Below are 23,343 nucleotides of genomic sequence, written 5' to 3' on the forward strand. Positions count from 1 at the left end.
TTTTAACTTCGGCACACAGCTGCCCCTAGACAGTATTTTAGCGTGGTTTCATGAGGCAGCCTCGGGGCCTTTGGTAGGCCGGCCCACATCGCATCATCGAAGCGGGCTGGCCTACCAAAGGCCCCGAGGCTGCCTCATGAAACCGCGCTAAAATACTGCTTAGGGGCAGCTGTGTGCCAAAGTTAAAAGCACACAGAGCTGCAGCTAGCCTACATCGAGGAAACATTTGCTGGAGAGGGAAGGAGGGAAGGGAGTAGAGGTGCTCCTAGACAAGGGAGGGGAAGGGGCTACTGCTGGCAGGGGAGAAGGGGAAGGGAAAGGGAAGAGAGTTACTGTTGGATAAGGGGAGGAAGAAAGGGAGAAGGTACTGCTGGAACATTGGAAGGAAACAGCTGGCAGGGAGATTAGAGGAGGGGAAGGAGTCAGGATGGAATGGAGAGATCAGATGAGGGAAAGGGGAGAGACAGAGGAATGACAAGGTAGAGAGAGATTGATGCTGGGAAGGGGGGTCAGATGAAAAATAAGGAAAGAGGGACAAAGATGCTAGATCTGGTGTGGGAGAGAGGGGCATAGAAAGAACGCAGATACCATATGGGAGGGGGAAGGGTAGGGGTAGAGGGCAGACAGTGGATGGAAGAGGCAGATGCTGGATGGAAGAGAGTGAAAAGACGATGAAAGCAGAAACCAGAGACGACAAAAGGTAGAAAAAAAAATTTTATTTCTATCTTGTGATTAGAATATATCAGATTTAAAATATGTATCCTGCTAGAGCTGATGTTAGACATAACTGGGGAGTGCAAAGCCCAGGCAGTGCTTCTTTAGCTTCCAGCTGGCTTAGGGCTTTCTCTGACCAGGAGGTAGTTGCCCTAGTTGCACTCCCCCTAACACCATTCTTGCCATGTGTGACTGTGGTATTCTGTTAGCATGATATTTGTGTAGCATTCTGTAATAATTTGGCTTATTCAGTTTTCTTGATAGTAGAGGGGATATATGTAAAGGGGAGGGGAGACGGGGGTTTTGTTGATCCTTGCCCTGTACAATTGTACAGAATATTGTTTCTTTTTATACTTTAATAAAATATGTTCAGTATAAAATCATAACTATTTGAGGCTTGTGCGGATGGGATCAGATGGTTAACGGGACCGAGCTCGCGAGGACAGGGCGGCAATGGGGTTTTTAAAAATTTCAGTCTTATTAGTTTGCCGGTCCACGAAATAATTATTTTATTTCCGCCAGTCCATAGGTGTAAAAAGGTTGAAGAACACTGCTCTAAAGTTCTTAATTATAATTTTTATTTCATCACTTATTTTGAATTTCTTCTTTCTCTTCTGCCGAAGTTTTTGACTTATATGGATAATCACATGCATTTTGAGTTTCAAGAAGTCATTGCTTCTTTTTCTCAGTTACGTCTCCATCTCCTGCAATCATCTTACGATGCCTTTGAGTTATCTGCCCGAGCGGCTGCTTGCTCTGTGGCTTTGCGTCGTCTTGCATGGCTTCGTACCATTGACATGGACCCTAACCTTCAAGACCGCCTTGCTAACATTCCAGGCAATGACCTCCTGGCTAACATTCCTGGCTAACATTCAAGGCAATGACCTCTTTGATGAGTCAATCGAGGCAGCCACTAAAAAATTGTCTGACAATGAAAAATCATTTGCTTCAATTGTCAGACCTAAACCGAAGCCAGCACCTGCCAAGCCTGCACGTCCTGCTGTTATCTATCAAAGGCGTTTTGCTCCAAAGTCAGCTCCTTATACTCGCCCTCCTCTGAAAAAACAGCAACCTCAGAAGCAACAGAAATCCCAACCTTCTGCTGCACCTAAGGCTTCTCAGCCTTTTTGACTGTTTAAAACAGAGCATAACCTCCACCGTTCTGTCTCTGTCTCACTTTCCCCCTATAGGAGGTCGTCTCCATCATTTTTACAACAGATGGACCGTAATTACATCAGACCTCTGGGTACTTACCATCATCAGGGAAGGATACTCTCTTCATTTCACTCAGGTTCCTCCAGACCTTCCTCCAAGAGAGTATCCTTCCAATCCATCCCAGACCGCCCTTCTTCTTCAGGAAGCTCAAGCTCTGCTTCGTCTCCATGCTATCGAACCGGTTCCCCTGGAACAGCAGAACAGAGGGTTTTACTCCCATTACTTCCTTGTTCCGAAGAAGACGGGCGATCTGCGGCCAATTTTGGATCTCAGGACTCTCAACAAATTTCTAAATTTTGCATGTTGTCCCTGGCATCTCTTTATCCCCTTCTCGAGCAGAACGATTGGTTATGCTCTCTGGATCTCAAGGAGGCCTATACTCATATTCCCATACATCCGGCCTCCCGTCAGTACCTCAGATTTCGGGTGGGGAATCTGCACTACCAATACAGAGTTCTACCCTTCGGCCTGGCCTCGTCTCCCAGAGTGTTCACCAAGTGCCTGGTAGTGGTAGCAGCAGCTCTAAGGAATCATGGTCTTCAGGTATTTCCTTACGTCGACGACTGGCTCATCAAAGATTCCACATCTCAAGGGGTTATTGTAGCGACCCAACAGACTACCTGGTTCCTACAAAGTTTGGGATTCAAAATCAACTTTCCCAAATCTCAACTTCAGCCCTCACAGAATCTACAATTCATTGGAGCTGTTCTGGACACTGTCCAACTCAGAGCATTCCTTCCACAACAATGTCTGGAAGCTCTTCTTCAACTCTGTCACACAGTGTCTTCCCGGATGATGTCACCCATATGTGAGAATAGCTGCCTGCTGTCCCTGGATAACACCTGTTACGGTAAGTAATTGTGCTTACTTTAGCTCCTCTGAATGTGCTATTTGTTGGGTTATCTGAGGTGGCTCAGGAACTGGATACCTGCTGCATGCCATACCATAGCCACTTTCTGGAATACTAATCCTTCATTTGAACATTGGGCTACTCAAGTGGTGGAAATGGCTAGGATTGAAAAAATTATCAGTACACTATGAAAGATAAATCTAATGATTATTGGAAGGTTTGGAAGAAGTATTGGATTTACCGTACACAAAGTGCTTGAAATGTATGATTTTATAGTGTGCATTGTTTACGTATGTAGAGGAGTTGCTTGTTGATTGTCAATGTTTATAGTTGTCCTTTTTGTTGCTTGTTTGTGATGGATATAATTGGTTTTGCATGTTTTGCCTAATAAAAGTGTAAAACAAAATTATAATATAATTTACTTGCATGTTTTAGCAATTAGGCACCTACTTTCTCTTATAGAATACAGTCCATTCTCGTTATTTGCGGTAGTATGGTTTGTGAACATATTCACGAATCGTGAATAATGAAATGCTGAGTCATTAGGTTATATTTCAGCAGCATACCTTCTACCTCAAAACTGTGGAAAGTGAACAGTGGATCCTGTTGGGAGAATAGGGATAGGTTCCTGCATGGAACAGCACTTGAAGTACTGAGTTCCCCCCTGAAGTTCCATTCTTACCAACTTCCCTCCCACTAGTGTTCTTTCTTTGCTGCTGTCACCACTGCTGCCATCAGTCCTTCCCCCAAACCAAGAGACTTCCCCAGGCAACGTTCCCCCTCCCTCACTGAACAGACACCACCAACTTTCCTCCCAGACCCAGAGGAAGGACCCTAGGCCAAAAGAAAGGCAGTGTTTTACCTCCCCAAACATGACTGCCGAGATTTCCAGTGGCAGTCTTCTGAAGTTGGAAGTATCGGCAGCCATTTTCGTCACTGAAAGAGGATGGACAGGAGCAAGTGGGAATCGCTACTGCCCCAACATAACTCTAGTCCACCAGAGAAACAAGGTAGACCTCAGGTCCTTCCTCTGTCCAAGAGGGAGGTTGGTGGTGTCTGTTTAGAGAGGGAGGAGAAACTATGCCTTTTCTTGTGGCCTCTGGGTCTGGGGAGGGGGGTTGTTGGTGTTATCTGTTCAGGGAGGAAGGGGAAACACTGCCTATTCTTGTCAGGGGTGGAGGCATCGGTCCATGAACACAGTGGTGCGAATGAGGAATATTTGGTTGCAACTGATTCAACCACAGATATGTGAATTTGCAGATAACGAGAATGGACTGTATGTGCAAAATTATAGGTACAATATTATAGAATCGCCTTCCACATGATTTTTTAGATACTATACAGCTTTCATTTAAAAAGTGGAAGTTTAGTATAGGAGGACAGTTACTCTGTTAGTATCTTTGATAAAATTCTTCTAGCCTGGTCTTGGCAGGAGTGTTCTCTCTCTGTCACATGATGCCTTTAATTGTACTTTCATGGTACTAGCCTTGATACTTGACAAGATAATAATTTGGTTCCTGGGTGAGTGAATAACAAGGCTGAAGGCAGAGCAATTTATCTAAGCCAAGCTAACCTGATTATTGCTGAGGAAGATCTTATATGGTTATGCTTCATCTCTGCATTATGGGGGAAAAAAACAGTTTTGAAGTGAAGAATAATCAGAGTACAAGAACTTTAGTGTGTACTTACAAGTGTTTAAGCCCGTTACATTAACGGGTGCTAGAGTAGATGTCTGTCTTTCGCTCTCACTCCTTTTTCACTGTCTGTCTTTCTTTCTGTCTCTCTCTCCTTGGCTGCTTTCTACACTCAGGCCCAACAATTGTCCCTTTTGTATTCCCTCCCTCCTTCCTTACTATGTCCTTAGTGCCCCAGTGCCTCCTTCCTATGTCCTTAGTGCCCCTTCCCATGTTCTTAGTACCCCAAGTGCCTCCTTCCCATGTCCTTAGTGCCCCAGTGCCTCCTTCCTATGTCCCCAGTGCCCCTTCCCATGTCCTTAGTGCCCCCAGTGCTCCTTCCTATGTCCCTCCTCACTGCCTTCCAGCCTTGTCCCACCCCCTCCCCCAATGCTAGCCAGCCTACTTCCCTCCCTATCTGCTGCGCTAAAGCCAGCCTGCCTGCCTGCTTCCCTCCAGCGCTGAAGCCTGCTTCCCCCGTACTGGCCCCCGCTGCTGCTACCTACCGTGTAGCCTACCGCCACTTCAAACACCCCCCCCCGGGTCCACCGCTGCTGCCGCCCACCGCAACTAAAGCAAAGGGAAAAGGGTCCACTGCACATAAACCGCCACAGGCTCCAGCTGAACGCGTCGAAAACTGCCACGGAGCTACAGATCATGGAGGCAGGGATCACGAAGTTGTAAGTGCTCATGCGCGCTTAGGGTTTTATTATGATAGATACACACACATTCCTAGCCTGAAGAGTTTATGAAGGAAGATTACTTAACTATATATAGAGAAAAATAAGTGAAATTCCAGGACTGAAAAAACATTCTTAAAGTTCTCATTTGAATATTTAATTTTTACACCACTTCCATCATAAGCGTAATCATGATTTGTCTCCTGTAGCTGTAGTGCTCAAGAATGCTTAATAATGTAAGGGTGCTCATTAGCATAGGAGAGTAGAATCTTCAGGGCTTCCTCTCTCTGTGCTTTGGGATCTGTAGGTCTTGATATATAAGTGTTTAAGCCCGTTACATTAACGGGTGCTAGAGTAGATGTCTGTCTTTCGCTCTCACTCCTTTTTCGCTGTCTGTCTTTTTTTCTGTCTCTCTCTCCTTGGCTGCTTTCTACACTCAGGCCCAACAATTGTCCCTTTTGTATTCCCTCCCTCCTTCCTTACTATGTCCTTAGTGCCCCAGTGCCTCCTTCCTATGTCTTGCTGACAGTTTTGATATAAATTTTACATTTAAACTATTGACATTCCTTTCTGGCTCTGTTAAGTTTAGGACCCACTTTACTCTTGCATAGTCACTGAATCAGTAATTATTCTTGGTGCATTGGTTCCTGTCTGTTTCCACTGCTGTGTCAACTCTCTAGGAGCCTTCAAAGCTGCTGCTTTACAGGAATGAATTGATGGGTAAGAGACACGGTAATGGAAACTCTTTGCAAATATATCTGACTGCCTGATATCAGCATGGCTCTGCTGTCAGGGTTGGATATGCAAACTCACTTTCCTCTTTGAATTCATTTATAAACAAAGCTCAAATCTTGAAATATTATTTATAGTTCAGTCAACCACAAAAATATATATATAGTACTTATTTTTCTTTTAAATGTTTGGGCTGCTCTTACTTGAGAATTATGTGTAGTTTATCTTACAAAACTGGGCTTTTGTCCTTGTGCAGAAATCTAAGGGCATAAACATTGCCACAGCTAATACATTTTTTTTCCATTAGATATTCGAGGAACCCAAGAAAGTAAATCAGGTAGAGCAAGTGTTAGCAGAGTACTCCAAATGTATAAAGGTAAGTGATCTATGCAGAATACATTAGATACAGGCTCTTCCAGCTGGAAGTTACATTTTTAAGAAAAAGTGAAGCTTAGTACTACTGATTAGATTGTAAACTCTGTCAACAGGGATTGTCTTTTCATGGATAATGTACAGCGCTGCGTGCATCTGGCAATGCTATGTATAAATAAATGCATATTTGGATATACAGTCTGGTTATGCACAGATTGACTTTGCTGTATGATTTCATGATACATGAGGTTTAGAATTCACAGGAGTGAGTATACTATGCTGGTCAAGCAAGAACACTAATTCTGAGGTACAGGCTTTCAGCTATTTTTATTTTTGAGTCTTTGGCACCCAATAGAATATTGCATACAAACTTCGAATTTAAAATTGAGAAGTGACCTTTTTAAAAACTGCATATTTTATTTATTAAAATTTATAGACCACTTATATCTAAGCAGTTTACATTGTATGAATATATGAGGGGCGTTCAATAATTTATCTACCTCAGTAGGAAAGAAAAAAGTTCTATACACTTCATCCACTTTGCCTGCAATGACTTTAACCCTTTTGAAAAGAATTCTTTTGTTTGACCTTCAAATCAGGATGTCTTAACTTCCTTGATGTCTTCATCACTTAACCGCTATTCACGGAGAGATTTCTTTAAAACTCTGAACAGAAAATAATCCAAGGGAGCCAGGTCAAGATTAAAGGGTGGATAGTTCAGCTGCTTAAAACCACATTCTTGGATGGCAGCCTGTGATTGTTGTGACATGTGCACCGGCGTATTGTCGTGAAGAAGCAGCATCCCTGCTGTGAGTTTTTTTTGTCTTAAACTTTTTGGGAGTGGGGGATGACTTAACTCCATTTTGGACTCAGGATCTCTGTGATAGACCTAAGACTCATCTCCAGTCACCAAACGATGAAAAAATTTCACTTTGTCTTCACGGCGCAGCTTCCAAGTTCTCCAGACAGCACTGGATCCTTGTGACCTTCTGACATGACGTCGGCATTCTTGGAACCCATTTTGCACTAATCTTGGACTTGCCCAACTTTTCATGAATTATTTCCCGAACTGTACCTGCTGAGATGCCCATTTATTCAGCTATTTGGGAAACTTAATTTGTTTGACAAAATTAAATCTTCCACTTTCTTGCACATTTCTGTGGAAATTGCTTCTACAGGCTGTCCAGTGTGAGGGTCATCTACCCCCCTTAAACTGCTTGCTCCAAAATTTTACTTTGTAGAATGATAGGACCGACTCACCATCAACTACAGTCATGCTTTCATGGATCTCCTTTGGCTTTTTGTCTTATTTTGTGAGAAATTTTATCACTGAACAGTCCTCCAAATCTGAGGACTTTCTTAGAGATCAGACTCCATAGGGTTGAGGGATTTAGATTAGAGAGTTGCGCGGGGACAGAAATCCCACCAGCCCCCATCAAAATCCAACCTGTCTCTGTGAGGAATCCCTCCGTCCCCGCCCATCCCCCTGAAAGTTATCTGTTCCCATAAAAAGCAGCAATTACTTCAGAAAGGTTTTATTTTATTTTATTTTTTTTTTAGCTTTAGTTTATTTAAACCAGTGGTTCCCAAACCTGTCCTGGGGGACCCCCAGCCAGTCAGGTTTTCAAGATATCCCTAATGAATATGCATGAGAGAGATTTGCATATAATGGAAGTGACAGGTATGCAAATCTCTCTCATGCATATTCATTAGGGATATCTTGAAAACCTGACTGACTGTGGGTCCCCCAGGACAGGTTTGGGAACCACTGATTTAAGCCAACAATAAAATACAATCATTTTTTAACACCTCACTCCTTTTTTTAAATACCCCCTCCTCTCTATAAAAAAAATTTTTTTAGTAATAATCCATGAGTCACAAAGCAAGGGTGCACCTAGGAAAAGGGAGCATCATAAACACTGCAATGAGCATTAGAACATTAATATATCCATTGTTAAACTGAAGCCAGATTAATACAAATCTTGCACTGTCAACGCTAAAAGAAAACAGTCCTTTTCATACAAACAGAACACAACCTCCCTACCCCTCACACTGGCCCACTTGCTTCCTTGTCACCATCACCACACTCTCCCTATCCCTGATACTGTCATTATCATCTCTTTACCCCCTTAGAAACATAGAAATAGACGGCAGATAAGGGCCACGGCCCAACTAGTCTGCCCACCCCAATGACCCTCCCCTACTTAACTCTGTGAAGAGATCCCACGTGACGATCCCATTTCTTCTTAAAATCAGGCACGCTGCTTGCCTCGATCACCTGCAGTGGAAGATTATTCCAGTGATCAACCACTCTCTCGGTGAAAAAGTATTTCCTGGTGTCACCGTGCAATTTCCCACCCCTGATTTTCCATGGATGTCCTCTTTTTGCCGTTGGACCTTTGAGAAAGAAGATATCTTCTTCTACCTCGATATGGCCTGTGAGATATTTGAACGTCTCGATCATGTCTCCCCTCTCCCTGCGTTCCTCGAGTGAGTATAGCCGCAGTTTATCCAGCCGTTCCTCGTACGGGAGATCCTTGAGTCCCGAGAACATCCAGATGGCCATTCGCTGGACTGACTCAAGTCTCAGCACATCATTGCGGTAATGAGGCCTCCAGAATTGTACACAGTATGCCAGATGGGGTCTTACCATGGATCTATATAATGGCATAATGACTTCAGGTTTACGGCTGACGAAACCCCTACGTATACACTCTATGATCTGTCTAGCCTTAGATGAAGCCTGCTCCACTTGATTGGCAGTCTTCATGTGTTCACTGATGATTACCCCTAAGTCCCATTCTGTTGCAGTCCTTGCTAGGATCTTTCCATTAAGGATGTAAGTCTTGCATAGATTTTGGCTGCCAAGGTGCATGACTGCATATTTTGGCATTGAAACTCAGTTATCAGGTCCTAGGCCAGTGCTCCAATAGGAGTAGGTCGTGTATCATATTGTCCGTTGTGCTTTTGCCTACTATATTGCGAGTTTGGCGTCATCGGCGAATGACGTTATTTTACCTCGAAGCCCCTCAGCCAAGTCCCTTATAAAGATGTTGAAAAGGATCGGGCCCAAGACCGAGCCCTGCGGCACTCCACTGATCACCTCCGTCTTTTCGGAGGGGGTGCAGTTCAGCACCACCCTCTGAAGCCTGCCTCTGAGCCAGTCTCCAACCCATTTTGTCAATGTCTCACCTAATCCTATAGAACTCATTTTGCTCAACAACCTGCGGTGTGGTACACTATCGAATGCTTTGCTGAAGTCCAAGTATACGATGTCCATGGACTCTCCAACATCGAGCTTCCCCGTCACCCAGTCAAAGAAGCTGATCAGGTTGGATTGGCAGGATCTCCCCTTGGTAAATCCATGTTGACGGGGATCCCGTAGATTCTCCACATCCAGGATCATATCCAGTTGGCGTTTGATTAGAGTTTCCATTAATTTGCTCACTATTGATGTGAGGCTCACTGGTCTGTAGTTCGCAGCCTCCATCCTGCAACCTTTTTTGTGGAGTGGAATGACGATAGCCGTTTTCCAGTCCAACGGGAGTACTAAGGGAGAGATTGAAGAGCGCGGATAGTGGTTCCGCCAGGACGTCCCTTAACTCCCTGAGCACCCTGGGATGTAGGTTGTCTGGCCCCATTGCTTTGTTAACCTTGAGTATAGACAGCTCACAGTAGACACTGCTTGTCGTAAACTTGGAATTACTAAACGGGTCTACTGAGCCATCCTCTTTCTGTAGTTTTTGAAGTTTTACAAACGATCACCTCTTGGACAGATACGTTTAACAGTGTGTAGCGTTGTAGCATTGGGTCTCCTGAAGCAGAATTTTCGAAACGGGGCCTCGTTGAGACCCCCAAAGAGCCCTTACAACTACAAACTTTAAAGTTGGTACAGATAAGTGCATGGTATCACCGTTCCAATGAGCAAGAGTTGTGCATAATTATTTTGAACTTTTTTGTCAATTTAATAGAGTTTATTCAAACAAATACTAGTTTTTACCAGTGGCCAGAAAGTGATGTTCTATGAAGCAAATGCAATGATTGGACGGTAAACTCTTGTCCCAAGGGGAGATATCCACCTCCCTTTCAGAGTTTCACTTTTCTGAGCGTTTTTAGGAGTCATTTGCTCTCTCCCCACTGGTATTTAATACTACCACAGTCAGTCTCTTATTTATCAATACATCCATCTTTAGCATTAACTTTTAAAATTCAACTTTCTTCCATTTTTCTACTTCTCAAAATCTATCTACTTTTCCATGTCTTTCCTTCCCATTATCCATGTGTACCATTTCCTCCCTCTTTCTTCTCCCCTATTCCTATCTATCCATAAGAAGCATTTCTTTGTATCTCTTCCCTGCCGCACCCATTGTTGTACACCATCTCCTTCCCTCTGTCTCCTCTTCCCCTCCATCCCTGTGCACCATCTCATCCCTATCTCGTGGTCAGACAACTCTATCTTCCCCCTTCCCCCCTCATATGGTCTGGCATCTTTCTCCTCTCCTTCCCATAGCCTGGAATCTATATCTCCTTCCCTCCCTCTTCCCAAGGTCTAACCTCTCTCTCCTTCTCTCCTCTCCTTTCTGTGGTCTGGCATCTCTACCCTCCTTCCATTCCATGGTCTGGCATCTATCTATCTCCTTCCTGTTCCAGTGGTCTGACATCTCTCTCTTCCTTCTTTCTATCACCCTTCTCCGGAATCTGACATCTCTCCCTTCTTTGAGTCATCTCTTCTCTCTCCCAGTGTAACATTTCTCCTTCCCTCCTCTCCACCATCATGTCCAACAATTCTCCCTCTTCCCCATGTGTACCATCTCTCTTTCCCTCCCAATCCACACACCTATATCCAAGAATTTTCTTTTTCTCTTCCCTCACCCACCGGCAGCATCTCTTTCCCTCCCTTCCTAACCCCCAGCCCTACAGTCTGTCCTTCCCAACCCCCTCCCCCAGCCCTACAGTCTCTGTCCTTCCCAACCCCCTCCCAGCCCATGCAGCATCTGTTCTTCTTGCTTTCCCAACCACACTCCCCCCGAAGCCCATACAGCATGCCCTTCCTTCATTCCCAACCCTAGCCCTCCCCTCTCAGCTGGATCCTATGGCACGAAAGTCCCCAGTTCCTGAATCCCCCACCTCCCCGCCGCTGAAATTTAAAATCTTTGGGCAGCCAATGCGAAGCCAACCTCCCGCCGTCGCCCTGCCCCAGAAATGTTCTTTCTGTAGCACTTTCTCTTCCTCCATAGGCAGGACACTGCAGAAAGAACACTTCCAGGGCAGGGCGATGGCTGGAGGCTGGTTTTAAATTTCAGCAGTGGGGAGGTGGTAGGTGGGGGAGTCGGGACTCAAGGAGGTTCCTGGAGTGTGTAGTGTCAGGCACACAGTCACCATGGGCTGCATAAAATGACCAGGCGGGCCAAATTCACCCCACAGGTCTTGTGTTTGACACATGTGTCCTAACATATCCATATCAAGGCTATAGTAATATGTGCTGTCAGATGACGCCACACACCTATCTAGCTCTGCTACAGGTAAGCAACTTAGCTATCAGCATATAAGGTGAAAAAAAAGTAGTAATTTAATTTTAGTATCCTTTCCTGCAATGGAAGTAATGCATTGTGCAGGACTTTTCTTTGCACTTATGTGGAAAAAATACTAGTGCACATTTTTTGTGTACTAAAGTTTTTCCTATATTAGGAGTAATTTTATTATACTAAAATGGAAGTCAACAGGTACACTAACCATAAACTTTTAGATAGAAAGGATTGACCTTATCATTTACAATATATACAGTCATGTGAAAAAATTAGGACACTCCATGAAATATTCAGTTCTTTCTTAAGAAATGTTCACATATCGATGTCAAATCTTTTTTTATTTATCTCAGAAAAAGAAAGTGATGTAATTGCAGGCAAACAACAAAAATTTTCCTTGATTTACTCGAAACAAAAGATATCTATAAAAATGTGTATTCTGAGGAATAAATTAGGACACCCCACATATTAGTGGCTCAAATCACACACAGGTGCACATGATTAGAACATGGTTACTTAGCATTTTGAAGGAGCTTTGCCCTACTTAAACCTCAGACATTTAGTTTGGTATGCTCATGACGTATGCGGTGAGAGTGAACTCCATGGTGAGATCAAAGAGCTTGTTTGATACCTTCAGAAAGAATATTGTAGTAGCTTATAAGTCTGGTAAGAGATTTTAAAAGATCTCAAAAGAATTTGACATTAGCTATTCCACGGTCCGAAAAATAGTGTACAATTGGACTTTCCAAACAACTGCCAACATGCCCAGGTCTGGTCATCCATGCAAGTTGACCCCCAGAGCAGACTGCTAAAAGAAGTCTCAAAAAACCCTAAAATGTCATCACAGGCCCTACATCAGGCTCTTGCTACTGTTGATGTGAAAGTGCATGCCTCTACAATCAGAAAGAGACTGCACAAATTTAACTTGCATGGGAGGTGTGCAAGGAGGAAACCTTTTTTTTCTCTTAGAGAAACATCAAGGCTAGACTGAAGTTTGCAAAAGAGAACATAGACAAACACTAGGACTTCTGGAATAGTGTTCTATGGACAGATGAATCTAAAATTAAATTATTTGGACACCAGAAAAGAAGACATGTTTGGCGTACACCAAATACAGCATTCCAGAAAAAGAACATCATACCAACTGTGAAACATGGAGGTGGAAGTGTCATGGTTTGGGGATGCTTTGCTGCAGCAAGACCTGGCCAGCTCACCATCATAGAATCCACCATGAATCAGAGGGTGCTTGAGGAACATGTGAGGCAATCTGTAAGAAAATGAAAGCTGAAGCGGAACTGGACCCTGCAACACGACAATGACCCAAAACATACCAGTAAAACCACCAAGGACTGGCTGAAAACTAAGAAATGGAGAGTCCTGGAGTGGCCAAGTCACAGCCCTGATCTTAATTTGAAACAGGCTGTACATGTAAAAAAATCCCTCAAACATCTCACAGCTGAAAGAATTCTGCATTGAGGAGTGGGCCAAACTTTCCTCAGACTAATGTCAGAGACTGGTAGATGGCTACAAGAAACATCTCACTGCAGTTATTTCAGCCAAAGGGGATAACACTAGCTATTAGGGTATAGGGTGTCCTAATTTATTCCTCAGTCAGAATACACATTTTTGTGGATAATTTTTGTTTCATGAGTAAATCAAGGAAAATTTTTGTTGTTTACCTGCAATTACATCACTTTCTTTTCCAGAGATAAACTAAAAAAAAGATATGAAAACGATATGTGAACATTTCTTAAGAAAGAACTGAATATTTCATGGGGTGTCTTAATTTTTGCTTATTTGACATGTTCTATAGATGAAGTTTTTAATTCTCCATTTTATTTTATTACAGCACTGCAAGCAATCTGGAGGGCGTCTGACAGGTGCTCTTCTCTTTTCTGTGGTTGGAGGGAAAATGAGTGAAGGAATCAATTTCTCAGATGATTTGGGCAGGTCAGTACTGGCACTGCAGTTGTATAATTGTAGTAATGTGATACAGTAGCAAGGCAGCAGGTCTGAAAGAGGAATTCTGTTAGCTAGTTCAGGTCTAAGCAGAAATTTCTGTTTTCTAAGTTGTGAGAACACCTCCATTTCTCTCTCCATCCAGATGCGTTGTTATGGTGGGAATGCCATACCCTAATGTCAAGTCACCAGAGCTACAGGAAAAGATAACCTATCTTGACAAATCCATGGTATATCTATTACTTTTCAACATTTAATGTGATGTTCTTATGAATGTTAATAGTTCTTTGAGTAGTTATTTAGAATAATAATTGAGATATTGAAAATGGTAGAAGTAAAATGTCTGTTGTGTGCTCCCAGCAATACAGAGCCCGAAATCAAGCCTCAGTATTTCCAGATGTTAGGAGTCCCAAGATAAAAACATTTCTTGATATTTAAAAAGAGCTAATTCCACTTAGTCCTAGTGCATAACTGTGGAAATAAATTAATATTCATCCAGAAAATTTCCTGATAAATGTTAGAACTCACTGCTCCTTGTGACCCTGAGCAAGTCACTTAATCCCCTCATTGACCCAGGTACACCGAGACAGAGAGGGAAATATGATAAAGTGCCTGAATGTAAACCACTTAGGATATAAGTGGTATATAATAATAAACTAGGTCTGTAGCATCTTCGCATTTGTATAGCTAAACCATCTATACACACATTGAATGCAGTATTTAGTAGGAAGGTGGTAAGACAATATCACATTAAAGAAAAGATAAATGATAAGGAACATAATAAGTTAGAGCATCACCTTAATCTATCTATTTCCTAACTCATTCTATTTCTTTAATTTCTTCACAAAAAGGATAGTAGTAAGAACATAAGAATAGCCTTACTGGGTCAAGCCAATGGTCCATCAAGCCCAATAGCCCGTTCTCACAGTGGCAATCCAACTCACTAGTATCTGACCAAAATCCAAGGAGTAGCAATATTCCATGCTACCAATACAGGGCAAACCTTTCTTAAAACCAGCTATGCTATCTGCTCTTACCACATAAGTAGTATAATGGGTACACCTCATGTCAAAATGATTGACAGCTGTCAGATATAAGGATCGACCAATCAGCGTTCACTTCCAGGTTAAGCCCTGCCCACACCACGTCCCAGCCTGCCCATGGCCCCGCACCACTTTCTGCCCATGCCCCACCCCTCCCATAGGAATGAATGGTGATAGCCCCGCCCATGCCCCACCCCCTGCCCATGGCCCCGCCTCTCATGCCCCACCCCTCCCATAGGAATGAATGGTGGTAGCCCCACCCATCCCCCTGCTCATGCCCCGGCCCTGCCCATGGCCCCGCCCCTTCATGTCCCACCCCGAAAATGCACTTTCTGATGACATCACCGGAAATGGGGGCATGTTTGACCACGTAAATACGCTTTCTGATGACATCACCGGAAATGGGGGCATGTTTGACCCCGTAAATACGCTTTCTGATGACATCACCGGAAATGGGAGTGCCTGCCCTACCGGAAGTGCACATTCTGATGACGTAGGCGGAAATAGGATAAATGAAGCGTCGGAAATGTGCTTTTCTGATCACGTAGGCGGAAATAGGGGAAACAGACTTAGTTAAAACCCTCCCGGAAATGATGTGGCCAGAAAAAGAAGTGTCTTTATTTTAACTGTTTTTAGTTAAAAGACAAGGTTTAAGAGCTCATGGATAGAGTAGACCACAAAAACAAAAGACATTCACAAAATCTTTCCTGCTTTTAAAACAGACCAGGGGCAGAAACAATTGAGAAAACACTACATTTATTTATTTATTTTTTCTTTTCTGGTTTTAACACACTTTCAGTAGGAATTCTGAGCTAATGGTTAATGGGCCAGCTCCCCTATTCTCATGGTAACAGCTGATAAGCCCCTTGCAGCCCCCCTGATAAAGCCAAGGGGGGAGAGGTGGAGGTGTGTTTAAATCTGTCTGAACATGTCCCGGACCCCTACCTTTGTCTTAACAATCTGAAAAAACAAAAGCAATTGTCACCTGTTAAAAAGGCAGAGTTTTAAGACCTATTTTTTTTTATTTAGAGCTATGTAAGAATCTTTATTGAAGCAAATTTATTATGATCCATACGCGGCAGGAAGCTATGGAGGCATTAACCCTCTACTTCAAGCGGCTAAAAAGAGCCATATCATAGTCCGGAGAAAAGACGTAGTGGATTGGGTCACCGGTCAAAACGCATACAATTTACACAGACCGGCTAGAATCCATTTTAAAAGAAATAAAACAATTGTGTCGGAAGTTGACAGACAGTGGCAAAGTGACTTAGTCGACATGTCAGCCTTTGCCCGTTATAACAACGGTTACAAATACATCTTAACGGTAATAGATATATCCTGTCAAAATATGCATGGGTCGTGAGTTTAAAAACAAAAACCGGTCAAGAAGTTACCAAAGCCTTTGAAACAATATTTAATTTAGGGCGTACACCTGAAAAACTTCAAACAGACAAGGGTAAAGAATTTTTAAATAAGTCTCTGAAGAATTTATTAAAACAAAAAGTTGTTAGCCATTTTGTGACCCATAATGATGGTAAAGCAGCTGTAGTGGAAAGATTTAACAGGACTTTAAAATCCAAAATGTGGAGATATTTTACAGCCCATAATACCTTTACTTATCAAGACGTTCTACAGGCTATAGTGCACAGCTATAATTATAGTTTTCGCAGAACGATACAGACGAGGCCTGTAGATGTGACACCCTCAAACTCTTTGCAGATTTGGAAAACAGTCTACGGCAGTAACATCAAACGTGATCCCACCAAGGATCTCTTAATGAAAGGAGACCATGTGAGGCTATCAAAAGTTAAAGGAACATTTGAGAAAGGTTACGAGCAGACATGGACTGATGAGATATTTATAATAAAAGATGTTTTAAACAGGGATCAGAGAACAATATATAAGATACAGAATTACGATAGCGAAGCTATACAAGGTTCTTTTTATCCTGAAGAATTACTAAAAGTCAAGCCTCTAGAGGACAGAATATACCGTATCGAAAAGGTTCTAAAGGTAAAAGGAGGGGGTAAGAACAAAATTTGTCTCGTGAAATGGAAGGGGTGGCCTGATAAATTTAACAGTTGGGTGAAGGCCTCAAAGATTCAAGACATCTGATTTTGTCTTTTGAAGCAAAAAAAAAAAAAAAATGAATGACGGTGGCTTTTATATCACATTACCTAGCAATGCTTCAGCAGCTATGTTTCCCCATAATACCAGCTCTAATTTTACCATACAAATAGCTAGGCCTTTGGACTTACAGGGGCCGTGGGAAGCGGGGCTGGTGGAAATACAATACCCACATACTTGGGAAAATATTGAGGAAGACATAAAGTACGTTGCCACCTCTAGAGAAGGAAATGTACACCAATTTACAATCCAGAGAGGATATTATGCGACCATGGGGAGGTTATTGGAAACCATGAATCATGACATTAGAAGCGTCTATGAGTCTGAGAGACCGCCGAGAATCATATATGACCCCAATACGCGAAGAATTCATGTAAAATCAGAGGATAAGTGTTATTTCTGCAGGGGGTGATTTGGCAACCATTTTGGGGGTAAAGGCTAACGTTAATACAAGGCATTCTCATTTCCCAGCAAATATCGAGGCTGGCTTTAATACCCTCTATGTGTACACATATTGTAGAGCACCAGTTAGTAGGTGACCATTTTGTACAACTGTTGCGCTGTGTTCCAGCACTAGGGTCAGCGGATAAGTTTATCACCCTCACGTACGATAAACCGCACTATGTACCTGTGAACAAGCAGCACATCGACGCCATCACATTTGAAATAAAGACGGATCAGAACAGGAACGTCTCATTTCGTTACGGGAAGGTGATCCTTAAGCTTCACCTGCGACCCAGGAAGACTGTTGTGTTTTAAAATGTTGGTGTCTAAAGATTACGGAGACCCCAAAGCATACAAAAATTATTACATGGCACAAGCTGGTTATGGACTTTCAGGATATCACGGGGCCCCTGTCATGTACGGTGCCGGTGTAGGTGGCATATTTCATAGTCTCTTTAGAAAAGCAATACCGCTTTTGAGAAGGGGTTTTGAAATTATTAAACCACATGTGAAAGGAGCCGCAAAAAACATAGCTAAAGATGTCATGGGCCATGTCGCAACAACCGTTCTAAATAAAATAAACCATTCCGCAGAGCAGGCGGGGTCAGGACTGGCTGTGGTTAGACAGACTGTTAAAAGAAAGAGGACCCATCCTCAAAAGATTCTGCAAGGACCTCCAAAATCTTTTAAAAGAAAGAAACCCCAAGGTAACAAATCACAGAAGCTATCTAGTGGATCCAAGAAAAGAAGGACCCTTTCTACGAAACGTGATATATTCTAAAAAAAACCATGGCTTTTGTACACAACTGCTCTGAAGAATACGTTAAATCGGAACTAGATCTGTTTGAGCTATCCCCAACCCAAACCAGTATTGAAAAAAGCATCTATGTGGAAATACCACCATTATCACTTTCCTGCGCATTCGCTCATGTATTGGGCATGTGTGAGAATGTGTTTTTGCGCATGTGCAAATGTCTCATTTCAGCTGCAGCTCATTTGTCGTTGGCGCAATTGTCATTCACGCAATAGTGTTGCACAGAATTGTCTTTGCGCATAGTTGTCATTGCGCTGAAATGTCCGCGTATTTGAGTGTGCGCATTTGTCTTGCACGGATTTGACTTGCCACCGACTTTCTTTCACTAAATATGTGAGACAATTGGGACAGGCTTTACCAGTCAAGCTAGAAGCAGACACTGAGCCTAGGGCAAAACTTTTAGATGCCCCAGACTGTGATGAGCCACTTAAGGAAGTGCTCAAACTGCCTTTATATAGTCTGCTCAAAGAAGCCTTGTTTCCTAACTGGGAAACTCCTCTCACAATCATAGCATCCCCCAGGAAAATTGACTCTCTTTATAGAATCATCTGTCCAGGGTTTGATAAGCTGCAACTTCAACACCAATCGCTGCTGGTAGAGTCCACCCTCAAAAGGTCTTCTAGCATCAGGGTTTATGCTTCTCCATCACCAGGTCATGAAGGTCAGACCATGGACAAATTTGGACATTGTCTCTACCAAAATTTGATGTTGGCAAGTAGAGTCTTAAATTATAATTTTTATGTGCCATTCTGCTTTAAACATCTGGTGATGAAATTGGTTCAATTTGAGCAATACATCCCTGCATCTGGTGGAGTATCAGCAGACTATTCATAGTCTTTCAAATTCACAAATATATGACTTGGATGGCGTTTGATGCCTTTGAAATGTCATCCAGGCTTCAGCCATGTTTGTGGCAATAAGGTATTTGGCTCATCAATTTGCAGGATCGTCTGGCCAATATTCCATGCCTAGGGGAAGAGCTTTTTGGTGACAGACTTCATCTCTGATCGGTTCAATGGACCCTAGCCTCTCAATGGTCACAAGCTCTTGACCAGTTCTCTCAAAAGATTACAGTCACCTCATCTCTTTGTCAATCACTTCATTGGTGAATAGAACTGACACAAGCACTGGCAAGTTAGATGCAAAGCATTTGATAAAGAAAGCTGGTACGTTATACTCAATGTGTAGAAGAAGACTCCTTTCCTTTAGGAGCTACTGATGCTGTTATAACATTGATCTCAAAACCAGGTAAGGATCCACTATTGGTAGAATCATATCGCCCGATTTCGTTAGTGTAGATTTTAAGATATTTGCAAGAGTGTTGGCGGATAGACTGGCAATTCATCTGCCTATGCTGATAGCAGAAGAGCAAGTTGGCTTTATAAGAGGTCATCAATCAATTTTACATGTTTGAAAAGTTTGACTGGTGTTAGTGACTGGTCAGACAAAAGCAATTTCTGGTATGTTGGCTAGTCTGGATGCAGAAAAAGCTTTTGATCGAGTGGAGTGGTCCTTTCTCTTTTCTACATTGTCTAAAATGGGACTTTCTGGGTGGTTTTTAGATTGTCTTAAAACCTTGTATGCTAAACCAAGGGCTTCTATTTTGATTAATGGAACTCGTTCATCTCTCTTTACTATTTCTCATGGAACCCGATAGAGATGTCCTCTTTCTCCTCTGTTTATAATATATCTAGAACCTCTTTTACGTACCTTGAAACGTACCTTGATCGGGTGATAGACCAAGATTTGAAAGTCTTACCTTTTGCAGATGATTTGATGATTATTTGACTGATCCTGAACATTCTTTACCTTATCTTATTGACGCACTATCTGAATTTGGATTTCATTCTGGGTTCCGTTTGAATTATCAGAAATCTGTAGCCGAAAGCAAGATGGCCACGGTGTAGTGAGGACGCCGACAACTTGTTCTCCTGCCAGAAACTTTCCTCTTTACCTGTCTACCGAGGCTTGACTCGATGCCTTAAAGGAGGGGGAGAGCGGTTGCCACAGCCCGGCAACCTGAACTCACCCTGCGACGGCAAGGGACGATGGACGGCTTCCTTACATCTTTGCTCCGAGGCGAAACGGTTTTGCTGAACCAAAGGGAGGTTTTGGCATTCAGGAGCGAGGTGTCGCTTAGCCCAGCAGGACCACTCCCTCCCCAGCAGCGAGGAGAAAGGGAAACTACGGTGGCTCAGAAGGGACAGGAAGCTACTTCCCTTTCTGAGCTGGAGGGCTTTCCGGCATCCCTGGACTCTCGAGCAGCAGCAGAAGTGATCGGGAAGAGGGCAGAACTGACTTTACCAGAAGGAGGACAGATTCCAGCGGTTCCCATACTGGAAAGGCCAGCAGAGTTCATGTTGGAGTCTATCTGGAAGGCATTAGACTCCTTATATCAGCTGTGTGCAGGAACGCTACCTCTAGTCAAAGAACAGGAAAAGAAAATTGAATCTCTACAGGAAGTAATGAAGAATCAGGGGGTAAGAATGAATTCCTTGGACCAACAGGTTCAAGAGATATAAAAGACTCAAGTTACCTTAATGCAAGATAGACTATTGCTAGTAAGGAAAGTTGAAAATATGGAAAACTACACTAAAATGTTAAACTTAAGAATATTCAACTTTCCCAAAGTACTGGCAATGTCTCCTAGAGATTTATTTAATAAATTTCTTAAGGAAGTATTTAAATACCCTGATTCGGGACTTCCACCTCTACATAAAATATATTTCCTTCCAGTATCAAAGAAGGTTTCACAATCTGAGGTATTACCTGATCCAGCGAGTTTAATGGACTTAACAAGAATTTTGGAAACCTCAGTGGATGAAGCCATCTCGTATTCTACACTTCTGGTGACTTTTGTCTTTCAACAAGACAAAGAGGCACTTCTTAGACTGTTTTTTTAGGCTTAAAGAGGTGACCTTTTGGAATCTAAGATCTCCATGTTCCCAGATGTTTCAAAGCTAACTCAGACTAGAAGGAAAGGGTTCCTGCAATTGAGACAATCCGTACTGTCTTTGGGTGCTAAATTTCAGCTTAGGTATCCTTGTAAATGTTTGATCCTTTTGGATCAACATTCATATTTTTTTGACCCTGTTCAGTTACCGTTTTTCCTAGAGGGGAAAGGAGTAGTCCCTCCCAATTGGACTTAGTCCTTAAATATTGTAGAAGATGTAACACCGCTTTATTGATATAGTTGTATTATATATTTCCTTGATATCTATCAATTCCCATGATAGAATGTGGATTGCTTCTCCCATATTGTGGGCTTTATTAGAGAGATTGTTAAATCCATAAGGAGTTTTATTTACCTTTTGATTCTGTTTCCTGTTTAATTGTGTGTTAATCTCTTTTTTTTCTGTATACATATACTGGAATGGTATATTTATAAAATGAATAAATAAACAAAAAAAAAAAGAAATCTGTAGCTCTTCCATTTAATAAGTCTTTGAAGGAACATTGGAATGAAATGTTCCCATTAACTTGGGCAAATGAAACAGTCTCTTATTTAGGGATCATTATTCCACAAGATCTTACCCGATTAAATGATCTTAATATTCAACCGTTATTGAATAAGACCAAATCACGTTTATTAGTATGGAGCCATTTTCCTATCTCTTTAATGGAACGTACTGCTCTCTATAATATGATAATTCTTCCTCAATGGCTTTATGTGTATCAAATGCTGCCTTTGTCTTTTTTCAAAGCTGTGGAATGCCAATTAAATAAATTGATTTGTGGATTCCTTTGGATGGGGAAAAGGCCATGTATTTCATTAAATCAGGTGGCTTGGCCAATAGTAAAAGGTGGATTGGGTTTATTATAGTTGAGACAATTTGTTGAGGCTTGTCATATGCGTCATATCCATGATTGGTTTCTCTCAACATCTTATTTTTCCTGGACTTTAGTAGAGTTGAAATTATGGAGACCTTATCACTTTAGTTATCTTTTACATACTTCTAAGATGAAGACTGCTGTTCTAAGAAATCCTTATTATTTTTCCATTGTTCCTTTGAGATCCACCACGCGAGGGATATGCATTCAATTAAAGTTTGATTTCAGGATTACACCTCTTTTACATATTTGTTGTAATGGTTATTTTTCACCTAGTATAAAAGCTGCAGGTTTTCAATCTAATAAGCGAGGAAATATCTCATATCTATATCAGATATTAACTGATGAGGGTAATTTACCATCATCACAGTTACATACTGTTTATAATTGGTCTAGACTAGTTATATATTCTTCTTGTACAATCCCTCTGGATCCTGAACTAGCGGGTAATGCATCCATTCCAGCCTTGGCTGCATAACTTAAAAATAAAACCACCCCCCTCTGCGAGATCACCTGTGCAGCCACTCCCCTTGAAGTTCAGTTTGATTCTGCAGCCTTGCTGAGAACTTCTAGTTTCCTAGTTTTTTATTTTCTTTGGTACTGCAGGTTTGCACTCATGCTGTGGATCAACTCTGTGCGAGTGATTCTTGGGCGGGAGATCTCAGACATTTTAAAGTTTGCTTCTGGAGGGTGCTCTGTAAGCCTGAAACTATAGTAAGCCCTCTGGACAGCCTGCAGATTGGATCGGGTCTCCAGAATCGGGAGCCATCTCTCCTCTGGTTCATCCGCAAAGGGGTAGAGCGCAAGGCTGCTGCGGTTCCAAGGAGGTATGCCGCAATCAGAACCGCGCCACGTGTCTTCCCTGATTTCCCTGAGGGGTCCTGATGGTCGTGATCTGAGGTGACAAGGAAGATCTGAAAAATCCAGTTTAATCAGCTCCTGAGTTACTGATCTCCTTGCTTGCACTGTGTAATGTATTGCTGGCTACCATTGAAATGCATTACAGCACATGTCTCTGTGGTGTCTGTGAGTCACAGAGTTTGCCGATTTTGGGGGTCCTCAAATCGGGGTTTTTAGGGGGTTTCCTTGCATGCCCTGGTCCCCCACCCTGTAAAATCCTAAAATTGCCGTTTTTAGCGTTTTCCTGCTTTTTAGATGGCCGTTTTTCTGTCAAAATAGGCACCCGTGGTGGCCATCTTGGGTTTTCTTAAAAGTTTTTAAAAGTATATTTTTGGGACTTAGAAGCTGTTTGTGCTCCAAACTTCACAGATGGCCACCTCAGGACAGAATGGCATGGATTCATGCCTTGGATGCAGTGGATGGCGGCTGGATTCGCGGCCGTTTATCCCATGAACCGCGGGCCA

The 23,343-nt window shown here is 42.5% G+C and overlaps 1 protein-coding gene across 5 annotated transcripts in view; it reads left to right on the forward strand.

The window, feature by feature from the left end:
* DDX11 (DEAD/H-box helicase 11) overlaps positions 1 to 23,343 on the forward strand; it is a 249,208-nt gene that overhangs the window by 197,174 nt on the left and 28,691 nt on the right. For all 5 annotated transcript variants that reach the window (XM_033952044.1, XM_033952040.1, XM_033952045.1 and 2 more), the window contains 3 exons: positions 6,172 to 6,240; positions 13,611 to 13,711; positions 13,866 to 13,950. In XM_033952044.1, the coding sequence (XP_033807935.1) occupies positions 6,172 to 6,240; positions 13,611 to 13,711; positions 13,866 to 13,950 (255 nt within the window). The remainder of the gene's footprint in view (positions 1 to 6,171; positions 6,241 to 13,610; positions 13,712 to 13,865; positions 13,951 to 23,343) is intronic.

Source organism: Geotrypetes seraphini, chromosome 7, assembly GCF_902459505.1.
Source record: "Geotrypetes seraphini chromosome 7, aGeoSer1.1, whole genome shotgun sequence".
Classification (NCBI taxonomy): domain Eukaryota; kingdom Metazoa; phylum Chordata; class Amphibia; order Gymnophiona; family Dermophiidae; genus Geotrypetes; species Geotrypetes seraphini.